At 41.9% G+C, this 15,541-nt stretch overlaps 1 protein-coding gene across 1 annotated transcript; it reads left to right on the forward strand.

The window, feature by feature from the left end:
- The first annotated feature begins 875 nt into the window (after positions 1 to 875).
- Positions 876 to 15,494, forward strand: ppp4cb (protein phosphatase 4, catalytic subunit b). The gene is made up of 9 exons (XM_017695139.2): positions 876 to 1,015; positions 3,553 to 3,827; positions 7,761 to 7,812; positions 9,157 to 9,207; positions 9,483 to 9,584; positions 11,450 to 11,623; positions 11,820 to 11,946; positions 13,006 to 13,195; positions 14,556 to 15,494. The coding sequence occupies exons 2-9, from the start codon at positions 3,730 to 3,732 to the stop codon at positions 14,683 to 14,685; spliced, it is 924 nt and encodes a 307-aa protein (XP_017550628.1). The 5' UTR covers positions 876 to 1,015; positions 3,553 to 3,729; the 3' UTR covers positions 14,686 to 15,494.
- The last annotated feature ends 47 nt before the right edge of the window (positions 15,495 to 15,541 follow it).

The raw sequence follows: 15,541 nt of genomic DNA on the forward strand, positions 1-15,541 counted from the left end.
ATATGCAAGTATTGACCTGGCAAAAAGGACTGATGTATCTTATGTAATACCTGTCTGTGAGGGAGCTTTTAGAGGTGAACGTCTGGTTCCTATCACCACCACTGTGAACGGTTCTGACTCTGCAAGTTGCTCTAGAAGAGAGTGTTTCACACCAAACCACTCTGAATGAGTCTGTTTAAATCTTAACGCTGTATTAATGCTTAGTTTCTGAAATCTCGTTGGAGTTCACCTTTAACACACATACCGGAGCACTTTTCTCATTCCAGTGTGATATTTAGTGCGGTGCTGTTGGCCTTTAGGTGGCGGCAGAGCGCCTGTGCTGGTGATGAACGACTCCGAGTTTTCTAGAGTCGACTCCGACCTTCGATTCCTGCCGCTGGAATCAATGGAGTCGACTCTTCAATTCCGCTTAATTTTTAAAGCAATGCAGCCCCTTAGCCGGCGATAAATAGACACAGCAGATTTTAAACCATCTCAAATGTGTTACCCTTTTGAATAGCTGCAGATTATAGTGATAATGAAGAAAATTGAGTTTATTTGCATAATGAGGGGCGGAGTGATGTACTGAGAAAACCATTACTGTAGTCAGAATTCTTAACTGAAGTTGGCTTCGTATTTGCCAGCATCTCATTCGGTCCACCTTAAGTTTCGCCATTTAAGGTGGAACTGGAATTTGAACAAGTAGTTGGCAAAAAAAGGATCTTAATCCTCCTTTCCAGCGTTTGTTGTCGTTTTTGTCCCTTGTCCCGTGTCTAATTGCAACCCAAATGAAGGAAAGAGTCATTAACCAGGAGTCGCCTAGACGTATTGGAGTCAAAGAACCGATTCTTTTTGAATCGACTCTCCACCACTATCCTGTGCGGGGTAGAGATGTATAGCGAGCGGATGGCTGGCAGAGGGAGGAGGCGCTGAAAGCCGGTCGGAGCGACGAGCCGGTCAAAGGAAAAAAAGGAACAGCACCACAAGTTTGTTCGGTTTTTCTCGCCGAACTCCAAGTGTGATCGAAGTGGTTCAGGTAATTTAACGAACTCCTTTTCGTCGAGACTTTGTTTAGTTCGGTGTCGAACGGCTGGTTGTGTGTATTTAGCCGGAGAATCGCTGCGTTAGGCCATGGCAGCTAAGCTAAGCTAGCGCGATCTTATTTCTCGGTTGAGTCAGTTTATGTCGGGTACCGTTATTGTTTACTTGAAACGTCCGCACTGCGTTATGAAATATGAGTAATATTTTGCGATATAAGCCGCATCTGAGCCTTTAAAAGTTTTTTAAAGCGATTCCCTCGTCCTGTTAGCTTAGCCGGTGAGCCTCGGTCGCGTCTGACCAAGCTCAAGTTTAGCTTCTTTTCAGAATGTCCCGTTCCACCTTAAGTGGCGCAGCAGTAAGCTACGGTCTCGCCGCGCCATTTAAGGTGGAACGGGAAGTTCGATTTGGAAGCCAACTTTCGCGTCTGCGGTTGTGAAATATTTATATTAATCAGGCGATCTGAACGGCTTTTCATTCGTGTGGCATAGCAAAACAGCCGCTGGCCCTCTCAGGGAGTTTAACGTAGTGGCGAAGTTTAGCTGACCTGGCTCGGTTGCCGCTCGGCTGAGGTTAGCTTCGTGTTCGAATTTGCCCGTTCCATCTTAAACGTTCCATTAACGGCCGCACCAGTTAAGGTGGAACGGGGAGTTCGAATAAGACGCTAACCCCAGCTTCGTGTCTAAGTTAACGTACATGGCTAACCGTGAGCAGGCGACATATTTCGATGTTGCGAGAATGATTTCGCAGAATTATCTTTAAAATCTGCTTTATATAATTCATTAACTGCCCACTGCTGTTTAAATAATGCCGGTCTTTTAATTAATACTTAATATTGTCCGAAAAAGTTGTCTGACGTCAACGGCGTAGTCGACTGTTCTAGCTAGTTAATGTAACGCGAATGGTCGATGATGTTCGATTTCACGGGTCGATCATTATGAGCAGTTTGAGAGCCACACTGTTGAAGAAAGATGGTTCTTTAATAAAGGGTGTGTGATCAACATGGAACCATTTACATGCTTGAATTTTCCTCTGCAGCGGTGAAGTAGTTCCTCAGACTAAAGCAGACTGTGATGTTTGTGGTTCTAACCTAAGTAGAACGCTTTTTTTAAAGGGTACGACGTAACACCAAAAAGGTTCCTGCTATTACGACGTACATGTTGTCCATCGGTCCGAAGAACCATTCCATTCTATACAGCTGCAGAAAGGGTTCTTCTGTTCAAGCTTGATGTCTAGAAGAACCTTGTTGGTGCTATGTAAAACCATTTCCAATACGTTCTCCATCAGTCCAAAGAACCATATAAGCATGCAAATGTTTCTTTATGGAACTCATGGCTCTATACAGCTGCAGAAAGGGTTCTTCTGTTTAAGCTTGACATCTAGAAGAACCCTGTTGGTGCTGTGTAAAACCAATTCCAACACGTTCTCCATCAGTCCAAAGAACCATTCTACCATGCAAAGAACCGGATAAGCATGGAAATGTTTCTCTATGGAAATCATGGTTCTATACAGCTGCAGAAAAGTTTCTTCTGTTCAAGCTTGACATCTAGAAGAACCCTGTTGGTGCTATGTAAAGCCATTTTTAGCACGTTCTTCATCAAGCCAAAGAACCATTCCACCATACAAAGAATCATTTTAATGCTTTTGCTTAGAACTCATAGTTCTAAGTGTAACCAGCAGGTTTGCTTTAGAACCCTTGATGAACTGTGTTTTTGTTCTTTTTTTTGTTCTTTTTTTTTTAATTCAGATGGGTGAGAAATCAGACAGGTCAGGTAGGTGATGTGGAGCCTTGGCTTATGTCACCCGTTTTTGTTCCGCCCTGGTTAATTCGCCCGTAGCTGATCCGAGAACTGGAAGTTAAAACTAGGTCTCTGCTTTCGCGTCGAGGTTCGCCTCGTTATGTAATGATGTGGGAGTGGACGCATGCTGTGAGGTGGTTAGTGATGTCATGTAAAGTAGATTTTGCTGTGTAAACTGTTTGTTTGGCTTTTTGTAGGTTTTATATTCCTTTACTTTCTGAACGCCATTTATTTCAATGAAATTTAAAGCATAATGAAATGAAAGGGGAATTCCACCCATGTTTCAAAGTTTCTGAGTAATTCAGTCCTTGATGTCAGTCAGAGTGGTTTGCTGTGAAATGGTTCAGATCTCTTTACAGTGGTGGTGATGGGAACCAGACGTCGCCATGACTACAACACGGATATAGAAATTTTGTTTACTGTCCAGAACCACCAGAGAACCAACACGAGTCTTCACAGAGCTTTTAGAGGTGGACGTCTGGTTCCTATCACCACCACTGTGAACAAGCGTTTTGCTCCAGACCACTCTGAATGACTTTATTAGTATTATTGCAATAGCTATTGCATGAATATTGTAGACACGAATCAATAAACACTTATGTTATTAAATGAAATGTAAATTGAGGCCTTATTAGTTGTGGGTGGATTGCAAGGATGGACGCTCTTCTAAGATGAGATTTCCTAGGATTGCGTGAGCATATTAACCAAGCGCAGCACCTTATTTTCTCTTCCACAGGTGACTTCACCTGCGGTCGTTCTGCCATCTCAGCTCCTTCTCTGCTTCATCCCTGCCTCGTCTGTCTGAGAGTGAGTGAGCGCAGCGCTGAGAGAGGCCGTGTCGGCAGCAGCAGCAGCAGGCGGCGGACGGTGACGTGTGTGGGGAAACAGACAGACTCTGTTTGGGCGATTCACCATGGGTGACATCAGTGATCTGGACAGACAGATTGACCAGCTGAGGAGGTGTGAGCTCATCAAGGAGAATGAGGTCAAAGCCTTGTGTGCCAAAGCCAGGTAATCAACAGCAGAAGCCAGGCCAGCCTGGGCTCTTGCATGGTCAGCATGCCTTAAAGGAGTTCAGCGTTTTTTAAGCCTAATCTCTGACGGCTGCATCTGATTTGTACAATCAAACAGCACAAATGATAATGCGCTTTAGCGATGCACCAGTATGGGACTTCTGTATACAGTGTTTTTCATGTAGGAGTATGCCAAAGCCAATACATAATCAATTATAAAATGTATATTGAAATGAAATTGGCACTCGATGCACTTGGATGTGCATTCCTGAAACATTTTAGCCTTTGTAGGATCACAGATAACAGTGAAATGAGTAAAATGCAGGTATTTTAGTGCAGTATCTGAGCGCCACGTGAACATTCTGGTCTTCTGAAGTACAATAGATAAGCTGTGAAGATTTGTTATGTAATATACACTCACTGGCCACCTTATTAGGTACACCTTGCTAGTAAAAGGTTGGACCCCCTTTTGCCTTCAGAACTGCCTTGATTCTCCGTGGCATACTTTCAACAAGGTGTTGGAAACATTCCTCAAAGATTTTGGTTGGTTGTTTGAGTTACTGTTGCCTTTCTATCATCTCAAACCAGTCTGCCCATTCTCCTCTGACCTCTCACATCAACAAGGCATTTTCGTCCACACAACTGCCGCTCACTGGATATTTTCTCTTTTTCGGACCATTCTCTGTAAACCCAAGAGATGGATGTGCATGAAAATCGCAGTAGATCAGCAGTTTCTGAAATACACAGACCAGCCCATCTGGCCCCAACAACCACGCCACGTTCAAAGTCACTTAAATCACCTTTCTTCCCCATTCTGATGCTCGGTCTGCACTTCAGCAAGTTGTCTTGACCAGCACTACACTGTGTGCACAATTATTAGGCAACTTTAATGATGCAGAATTATTACGTAGCTAAATGAAAAACACACATTTTCCGGCGTCTGACTCGAAGTGGAGCTCTGTCCCCGTTACTGATCCAGCCACGGGCCCATCCATCTGGTCCGTCAAGAGTCACTCTCATTTAATCAGTCCATAAAACCTTTGAAAAATCTGTCTTCAGATATTTCTTGGACTAGTCTACATGCTTCAGCTTATGTGTCTTGTTCAGTGGTGGTTGGGTTTCAGCCTTCCTTACCTTGGCCATGTCTCTGAGCACTGAACATCTTGTACTTCTTGGTACTCCAGATGGGTTGCAGTTCTGGAATATGACAGAACTGGAAGATAATGGGTTCCTGGTAGCTTCACGCTTGATTCTTCTCAAATCCTTGGCAGTTATTTTGCGTCTTTTTTCTCAACATGTTTCTTGCGACCCTGTTGACTATTTGCAACAAAACATTTGATGGGGCGTGATCACAGAACCAATATCTTAGCAATTACAAGAGTTCTGCATCCCTCTGAGAGACTTTTGGTAATTTTTGACTTTTCAGAGTCAGTTCAGTCTCTTTTTTTGGCCCATTTTGTCTAAAGAAAAAACTGCCTAATAATTATGCACACCTTGATATAGGGTGTTGACCTCCTTAGGCCACACCCTCCCTCATTACAGTTACACATCACCTGCTATGCTTAAATCCATTAAGTAATCAAGTTAATCCAGCTTGGAGTTAGAAAATATTATGTTCAAAATATGTACATATGTACAATATGTTCATATTATGTTCTCACTTGCCTAATATGTGCACACAGTGTATATGCCTAAATGCATTGAGTTGTGGCCATGTGATTGGCTGATTAGCTATTTGTGCTAACAAGCAATTGAACCTAATAAAGTGGCCAGTGAGTGTAGGTCATGTCTAAACATCTGTCTGATACTGTTTTGCTTTTTCAGTAAATATCTGCAGTCTGTCTGCACAATCTGCACATGTCATTGCGCAATCAGTGTGTTACGCTGGAAAAGGACAGAGAGGCACTACTAGTAAAAATCAATAGGCTTCACTTAGAGATTGCATAGAAAAACCACTAGTGCTCCTTTGAACAGGCCTTGGGTGAGACTGAGCTAAAATTGGTGGGACAGTGCTCTGTAAGCCATACTGATGGCTACTGCTGGCCAGTAATGATGTATGTTCTTACATCACGGACAAATCTCTGTGTCCTGGTTTCCTTCTGTGATTGTGTACAGTTGTATGCAGAAGTCTGAGTGCCCTGCAAATTGCGTTTTGTTCATTTTAAGTTAATAGATGCAAAATTTACTACAGTTTCTATTAATTTGTTTAACAGAATGGGGGGGTGAAAACATGCAGTACATAATGGGCCATAACATCAGCAAATAAACAGTAATTGTGCTTTAGGATGTGAGTGTGTGCTCTCTTTAGAGGATATGTTGACTTGGTTACACTCAGGGAAAAATATGTGACCAAGGGTGCTCAAACTTTTGCTGCATGTCAGAACAGTGTCGTGATGAAATTGCTGATGGAAATTTTTTTAATGCTTGCTTGATTTATTTATTTTTGTCGGAGAAAGAAATGCAGTTAGTTAAATAACATAAAACAGTGACTAGAGGCTGCTCAACATTAAAGGCCTCTCTGTAAACTCGCTCTTTAATTGTCAGATGTTTCTGCGAGTGTGACAGGGCTTTATTCTATCGTACAGAGCTGTTGGAAACCCAGACTAATTTGCATATTTTTTGGGCCATTTCCGTCATTGTATTTTAAGTTTGCACTAATAACATTAATGAGCTCTTGCTGCCTGAGACCTTCTACTCTGTGCTGAAAGAACGTTGCACAAATGTGGTACTTGTTTTGACTGGACTGTGGTGTTTCTATTAAAATGACACTAAAAGGATCACACACAGCAATGAAAACGTTAATCGGACAGAAAACAGAACGGAAACTCTCTGTATATTCATATTCATGGGGTGTAAAGCCCCCCAGCATTGGGCTGTGGAGCAGTGGAACTGTATTCTCTGGAGTGATGGAGCTGGAATGATCCAGAACTGACCATCCAACATCAGTACCTGACCTCACTAATGCTCAATCAAATCCTCACAGCAATGTTCCAACATCTAGAAGCCTTTCAAGAAGAGCCGAGGCTGTTACTGCAGCACAGACTCACTATTATCACCTTCATTTCAGAAGCTGAAGTCTACAGACTTTTGGAGAGAGAGTGTAGCTCTGACAATAAATAGGGGCAATATGATGATGAAATATTATTGTGATATAATTTATAAAGAGAGAGAGAGATAATTAGATAAAAAGAACTTTATTGATCCCAGAGGGAAATTGCAGTGTTTCAGTAGCAAGACATATCATTACACACAAACTTACATAAACTATGCAGAAAAATACAAAATACAAAAAAATCTAGACATAATATAAAGTACAAGAGAAGTAAAATATAAAAGTATATCTAATTACATGGCATATGAGACAGATTCGCTGTATTTACAGACAGCAGGCACTGAGTGGTATGAGGTAGTCTAACGGTGCATATTATAGACATAACTAACTTTGAGTTGCATCAGTATTGTAGTGTAAAGTGCACAGTGAAAGTGTCATTACAGTAATAGTTGTGATATATATTGCACAGTGTGTAATATATAAGAGGAGATACAGTGATGTGGTTCAGCGCAGTTCAGACAGCAGAAGATCAGTACTGTCTCTGCAGTAAGGAGAATTGTTTTAGAGCCGTATATCAGTAGGTAAGAAAGATTTCACACGGCAACCTGTTTAATTGGATTTAGTGCAGCAGTTTGTAAAACAAAAAATGCTAAAATAATTAGTTTTAATGTGGCACCACAAGTTCTGGTTTGTCTGTTTCGAGTTATTAAACCTCAGAAAAACTAAATATATTGTCAGTATATCTTGAAGAATTGTGATATAATTTTTTTGGCCATAGTGCCCACCCCTCAAATACCGTGGTGATCCCAGTTCCGGTATCCATCCCTGGTATTAATACCACCCCCTGATATTAATCTCTCGGTTGTGTCTGTGTTCTAGGGAGATTCTTGTGGAGGAGAGCAATGTACAGAGAGTGGATTCTCCAGTTACGGTAAGTAGGAGAGAATCATTCATTTATCTGAGCTCTAGCGTTCAAGCTGAGTGGCAAACGTGTTGCGTTTTGGTGAGTAAATCTCACAAAATTGTTGGGGACTGTAAAGTGCAGCCCACCCTTACATGGACAGTGTTAATGTGTGGCTGTATGTGTTCTGAGCACAGCTGGTGTGAACCAAGAACTAAATAAAGTAACAATCAATGTTGCATGGTAGAGATTACATGTTTTGTGTGTTGTGCAGATCATTAATAGTAGTATTAGTGTTGTATTACTTTTATAAGAAATGTTAAGTCATAGTATGTGTGTGAATTGTGTGTGTATATATGTATGTGTTTGTGTGTATATTCAGATTCCTTTATTAATCCCAGGGGGAAATTGCAGGAAATTTGTGTGTGTGTGTGTGTGTGTGTGTGTGTGTGTGTGTGTGTGTGTGTGTGTGTGTGTGTGTGTGTGTATGTGTATGTATATCTAATATCTCGCTGCTGTTGGAACAAGACCTCGTAACTCCATTTTTCAGTTTGAGATTATTTGTAAATGCCTATGATGCTATATATTGTGTATAAATTTCATGATGAAAGGACTAACAGGAATTGTCCTAATTTCCTTGGAAAATTGTCTATTTCCATTGACTTACATTAAAAGCAGAGTATGTTTTTTTTCCTTCTGTAAAGTTACTGTTTTGGAGATACGAGGTTTTGCTCCAACAGTAGCGAGATATATTTCCTTAGTTATTTATTTATAAATATCTAACTGCTGAATTATTCCTTCATTCTGCTAATGTATTCCTAAATTATAATGTGGTGCTTGTTAAACAGTAATGGTGCTACTGAAGGAGTCTGACAGTAAGCTCCAGCCTTTAAAAATGCTTCCTCTTCTGTTATGACAGCTCATTTCCTTTCAGAATGCTAGTCATGCTCTTCACACAACACCTGTGATTGTGCTGGGGGTGTTCAGACATCTTCATGTAACAGTAGATCGAAATATCGATCTATAAATATTGATTGATTACTCATTCTAAATAAAATAAGTGATGATAGATTTGATTTATTTGTCCCAGAGGTTGATTTTGACAGTAAACGTTGAGGGTACGTCCATTAATATGCTTGCTGATCAAAAATAGCAATGTCAGTAATAATAAATTGTGATATGAAGGAATGAGGTTTTGCTGTTTTTGATCAGTGAGTATTATATTAGTGGATGTACAGTCATCCCGGACCATTTCTACTTCGTCTACTTTCTACTCCGCTCTTAACACAGCACACGGTCAAGTATGCAGATTGCAGAGTAGCTTCTGCGTCGTGTGGTGTTGTGACTTAATTTAACACGTTCTTTCTTTCGCAGGTGTGCGGTGACATCCACGGACAGTTTTACGACCTGAAGGAGCTTTTCAGAGTGAGTCTTATTTACACCCCAATGTGTCGCTGACAATTAAACGGCTCTTGGGCTGCATTTAAACACCTGGCTTTAATAATCGGCAGTTTTTCTGGTTCTTCCTCTGTTATTCTAGCTTTTCTCAATGTTTTTTGCATCTGTGTTCAGTTTGTTTTGTGTTTATATTAAAACTGAGTGAGTGATGGGTGAGGTTTGCTTGCTGGTCTCCTCATACAGCCTGAAGGACATATAAGTGGAGCTCATTTGGACCTTTTTTGTTTTTTTTGTTTTTTTAGGTCGGTGGTGACGTTCCAGAAACAAACTACCTCTTCATGGGAGACTTTGTGGACAGAGGCTTTTACAGTGTGGAGACTTTCCTCTTGCTTCTGGCACTTAAGGTTCATAGAGTGTTTCTCACAACTGTATTTACTGTTTTTCCTGCAGGTCAAACAGCTGTGTTGATTTTAATCATTGAATTATGTCCGTGTTTCCCCATATAGGGTGTTCTTAGGCAGTAATAAGAAATTAAGCCCGAATGTTAGAATACATCAAGAAAATTAGTGCATTATCCTCCTCAGCAACCAAAGAGTATCGAGCAGGCATTAAAACGCTTGAAGAGAAAATGAAAATGCAGGTAGGAGTTCGTTGCTGATGTTTAGCCTGACAGCATTTGCCTACTTATTGACTTTGCCTAGATTTTGACTTTTTTTTTTCCTAGACAGACATTTAACATACTAATAACATTATTTCCTTACTCTATAGAAATACTTGTTTTATAATCAATCGTCATCCCCCTCTCACTGGAGGGCATCTGGCAGGCGTTATCCAGCTGGCTGGCTGAAGGGAAACGTAGCTAATTGTTAACTGCTGGTGATGTTGACTGCATTTATATGCAAATTGGCTCTAATTATAGGCAGTTCATTTAGAAATGTTGGGGTTCTTACATGCAAATGAGATTTTAGTACAAATACTGTCATAGATCAGCGAAACATACCTTGTTATTCTCCCAAGGCCCACCAGAGGGTGTTCGGGGTCATTATCCTCCCAAAACACAAGCGTATCTGATCATTAATGCAAGCTGCTAGTATTACACTACATGACTTTTACCCAGATCTTAGCCCCAGTACTCAGTCTGTCTGAGTGTGAGCTGGTTGGCTATAGTCTGCAGATTTTTAGGTCAGTCTGTGTCGACAGTTGAAGAGAGAGACGAGTTGTGTTTGAGGGGCGCAGACTCAGATTTACAACCTCCTGATCGCGTTTCAAACACATTTGATTTTGTTTTACCTGAATCTGTGTGTAATCTAGAGTAAACTGGTTAATAACTCAATCTGAATGGATTCCTGCAACAGCCAATGAAAACTGAGTGCAAAAGAAGAAAATGCAGCAAGTAAACAAAGAAAAATTGTGAAAAGTCTCTCGTGTGGAGCGGAGCTTTTTAGGGAGCCGAGTTTAAGGCGCAGTGGAGTTTATGTACATTTCAAACTCTAAAAAGACAATGATCAGGCTCCTGAGTGGCGCAACCGTCTAATCATCAAGAGATTGCGAGCTCAATCCCTGGTACTTCCATCCATAGCTGGGAGTCCAATAGAGCACGATTGGCCTCGCTCTCTGGGTGGGTAGGAAGCCCTCCCTTCTCCCCCATCACTCAACGTGATTTTGGTCAGCACAGGCGTCTGTTAGCTGACGTGACAGATCTGGTGGTTGGCGCTTTCCTCCAAACATGTTTGGATGTCCCGTCCTGTTGTGTGAGCGGCAGTTCGAAAAGATGCAGCAGTGCTTCACAGGTCTCGTTGTAAATCTGTGTTAGTCCTCGTCCTCCTAGCACTGTTGGTATTTTGTGATGTGGGGAGTCCAAACTAGTGGGTGGAATTGGAGACGACCAAGTTGGGGAGGAAATTGGGTTAAAAAAAAAAGTTTTTAAATCCATGATCTTCACTTAAACATGTTAATCTGCAGAGAAAACGGCAGCAGCTCCAAGTTTGCTTACTTGCATCTCCTAGTAACAGGAGAATGGGAGAAGTTCAGTGAACTTTCTGAAAAATTGTGTGGATCCCCAATATTTGTCACCAAAAAAATCTCCAAAAACCAGTCTGATAGTGAACCACTGTCTTCTGTTAAAACGTTAAGTCGTGTAGTGACCCAAGGCTGTAGCTGGACTGCATTTGCAACTTGCACACTAATTAGTCCACAGATTTCGTTCATTAAGAAATAAACGGTTATTTTGAGTGAAGACCCCCTTCAAACCTGCCCTCCTCTGCCTCAGGTGCGCTACCCAGACAGAATCACGCTGATCCGGGGGAACCACGAGTCCAGGCAGATCACGCAGGTGTACGGCTTCTACGACGAGTGTTTGAGGAAGTACGGCTCGGTCACAGTTTGGAGGTACTGCACGGAAATCTTCGACTACCTTTCCCTCTCAGCCATCATCGACGGCAAGGTCAGTCACCTAAACAGGCTGCTGAGTGTGTTAAAGCTTTTATTGATTATTGTAGTGGGTGTTTTGTTCAGATACGTCCTTTGGTTCATTCACCTGCATGTGTTCGTATTCATGGACAGTGTGACCTGAATAGTGCATAATAGAGCTGCTGCTGCTGTTGTTGTCGTCTCTTAATTTGTTCTCTCTGTTTCCAAAGATCTTCTGCGTGCACGGCGGCCTCTCGCCCTCCATCCAGACTCTGGACCAGATCAGGACCATTGACAGGAAACAGGAAGTGCCACACGATGGACCAATGTGTGACCTGTTGTGGTCTGACCCTGAAGGTAATGCACAGTATTACCTGAAATAATTGAATTTGGTACATAAAGTCAGTGTCACGCAGGTGTATTAATGCACACCTTGTGCTGTTTCTATTTACAAACAAAATGTATTTTCACTTTGGACATGTCACGGATTATTGACTGTATTTGGCATAAAAGGGGCAAATTATGTACATACGTTTTTATTTATCTCTTGATAAAGTTATTGAGTTGAGTTATTCCTTCAGTCTTGAGAAATTGTAATCAGGTGTTTGTTAAACAATAAGGGTGTAGCTGAAGAAGTTTGGCTCAGCAGTAAGTTACAGCCTTTTAAAAAAAAAAAGGTTCCTCTTCTCTGTTACGACAGCTCATTTCCTCTCATGCCAGTCTTAAGGCCTTTACACACTGAACACTGTTTACTCGTGTGAGTCTGTTTGAACGACAGTAAATTCATTCGAGCTTGTATATAACTGACTGTTTCTTGCACATTGCTGTGCAAAGTTTTGCCAGCAACAAACTCTGTTGGTGTGACGCTGACGGGTTCACCACATAGAACTTTCTCACAAAAGCCTAAAGGATCGAAATCTCTGAAAGCAGCTCAACGGAGCCACAGATATCTAGTAACATGTGGAAGAACTCTACTCTCACTTTTCCTAAATGGACAGTATCCCACCTTTTCACTGTCTGTCGTATTTGTCTGTTTTGCTGGGAGCAAAGATTCAAATACTTGTACCGATTGTTTGGTGCTTCTTTTGATCTGAATCTCCAAAATCAGCTTGAATGGGAAACGGCACAGTTCCTTGTTTGGGCATTTCTTTAGAAATCTCTTGGAACATGGAGGGTTTTTGGATGAGTCTCTTTGAATTTTTGTACAGAAACATCAGCCCAAATGTTTGAGTCTCAGCAGCGTGAAATAACGGCGAACGTTGAGTTGGATCGACGTAAAAGCCCCATGAATTTCGATCTGGCTGTTGAGATGATTTACATTAAGATATGCAGAACATTTACAGTGAAACGCTCAAGGCTTTTGTATTGATTTTATGCTTCATCTGACTGAATTGTCTCTGTTCTGTTTGTGGTCAGACACTACAGGCTGGGGAGTCAGCCCGAGAGGAGCAGGGTATCTGTTCGGCAGTGACGTTGTGGCCCAATTCAACGCTGCCAACGACATTGATATGATTTGCAGAGCCCACCAGCTCGTCATGGAGGGCTACAAGTGGCACTTTAATGAAACTGTGCTCACTGTGTGGTCCGCTCCCAACTACTGCTACAGGTACTACGCCTACATGCTTGTATGAGCGAATATACTAATAACATTCACTTGCACTATTACTTATCGTGGACACTCATTGGTCCTCATTCACCAGTATCTTCTGAAGTCTGATCTCAAATGTGTTCATGTGAGAGGTCCTAAGAGTAAGATTCATAACTTGCTCTTAAAATGGTAAACTGTTCTCGTGTGTGTGTGTGTGTGTGTGTGTGTGTGTGTGTGTGTGTGTGTGTGTGTGTGTGTGTGTGTGTGTGTGTGTGTGTAGATTCTGTTCTTACCTAAGAACAAACCCCTAATAAGAAAACACTGAGTCAGAATCTTGGTCAAAACTGCATCAGTGGGTTTTAAAAACAGATTTCTTCTTGGGAACGGTTGGTGAATGAGGCCCAGTGATATCAGAATTACACCTGTATCAACAGATTATTGCTTAAATAAGATGTTTTAGACTTGACACTTATTTCAAACTGATATTTGGTGTATTTGTAAAAGCGATTGTCATCAGTTACATCATTAGAAGGAGGGTTTTTTAGGCCCAGTCCCATTTCTTCTTTTTACTCTTACCCTTTGTTTTCAAGTGTCACCCTAGTGGTTGAAATCTTGCCCTACAAAATCATACCCTCAAATAAAAAGAGCATTACTTCATTAACAGCTACTAGTGCTGCTCTGTAGGCGACCCTGCCTGTCTGCAGTGACAGCAGAGGAGGGTAAAGTTCAGCTCTTCACTGCTGGGCTTTAGTTACATTTAGGGATCATACGCCTTCAAAGAGGGGGGCAATTATTATCACCCACCCCTAATTCTTCAGTGATATGAAGCTGAAGTCTATTTGCCAGCTTCTTCAAATTTTCCAGTTCAAAACATCTGTTTGGAGGGACATGTAGCCCAAACACTTTGCCCTACCCCTCTACAATATATTGCCAAAATTATTCACTCACCCACCCAAATCATCAGTGTTGTGTGAACAGTTTAGGGACGATCCCTTCCTGTTCCAACATGACTGCGCACCAGTGCACAAAGCAGGTCCATGAAGACATGGATGAGCAAGTTTGGTGTGGAAGAACTTGACTGGCCTGCACAGAGTCCTGACCTCAACCCGATAGAACACATTTGGCATGAATACACCCTGACACCCTAAACCTGGATGTGAACGTGCAGAACAGAGGGCTAAGGGCCAAGTTTGAGGGGCAAGGGGTGAAATGGGACTGGCCCTTAGTGTCCTAAACCGGAAAACCTTGATAGTTACGTTTATTTTTTCTTTGGTGCGTCCCTTGAGTGAATCTTGTTTGTAGAATGGATGGCATTAATATACCATAAGCCTGTGTGTTCATACATAAATTATTGTTAATATATGCGTTTTTCTCCCAGGTGCGGTAACGTGGCGGCCATCCTGGAGCTGGACGAACACCTGCAGAAGGAGTTTATCATATTCGAAGCTGCTCCACAGGAAACGCGAGGCATTCCCTCCAAAAAGCCAGTGGCCGACTACTTCCTGTGAGGCCGCGGCGACTTTAGGAACCTTTCCGCAGGAAGCGAGTCCTGCATCTTCTCGTATTTCTATTATCTATCCACCCTTTCCCTGCCCAGCTGTCTTAACTGTGTTCTTCTCTTTTTTTACTCTATATCATTTCAATCTTTTTCTACTTTTTTTGGTCCTTTATAAGCATCCTGCTCTCTCTCTCTCTCTCTCGCTGTCTCTCACTCTCTCTGCCCCACACTCAAATCGCCTGGATTTCTCTCGCACACAGACTCGGCATTACGGCCTCTCGCACCGCTGTGAAGTAACCTGCTCTCATAAACACGCTGTTAGCTGTAGGCGTTTCTCTGACCAATGTGAATAGCACTACGTACAGCTGAGGCAACCACGGATTCGGGAGACGCGCCCAAAGCCCACGCCGTCTTCACAGGCTCACCTGCAGGCTGAAAGAGAGGCTATTGGACGCCCGCTTTTTTTTTTTCTTTTTTTTAAAGTCTCTTTTTTTCAAAATATTCCCTTATGTTTTAAACATGTAGGAGAACATGTGACATTTCCACTCTTTATCCTAGTTTATACATTCTTTTATCCCCCCCTCGAGTCACAGTCGTACAGATTTTGACTTTCGTGAAGGAATCCCTGCGGGGGCTTGACCCCGCAATGATTTAAAAAAAGAAAAAAGAAAGAAAAGCTTACACTGGAAAGAATTGGAACACAAGCAGCAGAACCAACCTGTTTTAGACATGCTTTTTTTTCCTCTGACTGTTCTCTCAATAGGTCTAAATGTTGATTTTTATTATTATTTGTGACAATAAACTGTACTTTTGTATGAATATAATCCTGGGCTTTGGTGTTTTCAGTGGCTGCTTGAGTGTCCGTT

Source organism: Pygocentrus nattereri, chromosome 13 (genome assembly GCF_015220715.1).
Source record: "Pygocentrus nattereri isolate fPygNat1 chromosome 13, fPygNat1.pri, whole genome shotgun sequence".
NCBI lineage: Eukaryota > Metazoa > Chordata > Actinopteri > Characiformes > Serrasalmidae > Pygocentrus > Pygocentrus nattereri.

Coding starts and splice junctions, on each gene's coding strand:
- ppp4cb (XM_017695139.2), top strand. CDS start 3,730: ATGGGTGACATCAGTGATCTGGACAGACAGATTGACCAGCTGAGGAGG. Junction 9,585..11,449: donor TCTTGCTTCTGGCACTTAAG/GTTCATAGAGTG, acceptor CCTCTGCCTCAG/GTGCGCTACCCAGACAGAAT. Junction 11,624..11,819: donor CAGCCATCATCGACGGCAAG/GTCAGTCACCTA, acceptor CTGTTTCCAAAG/ATCTTCTGCGTGCACGGCGG.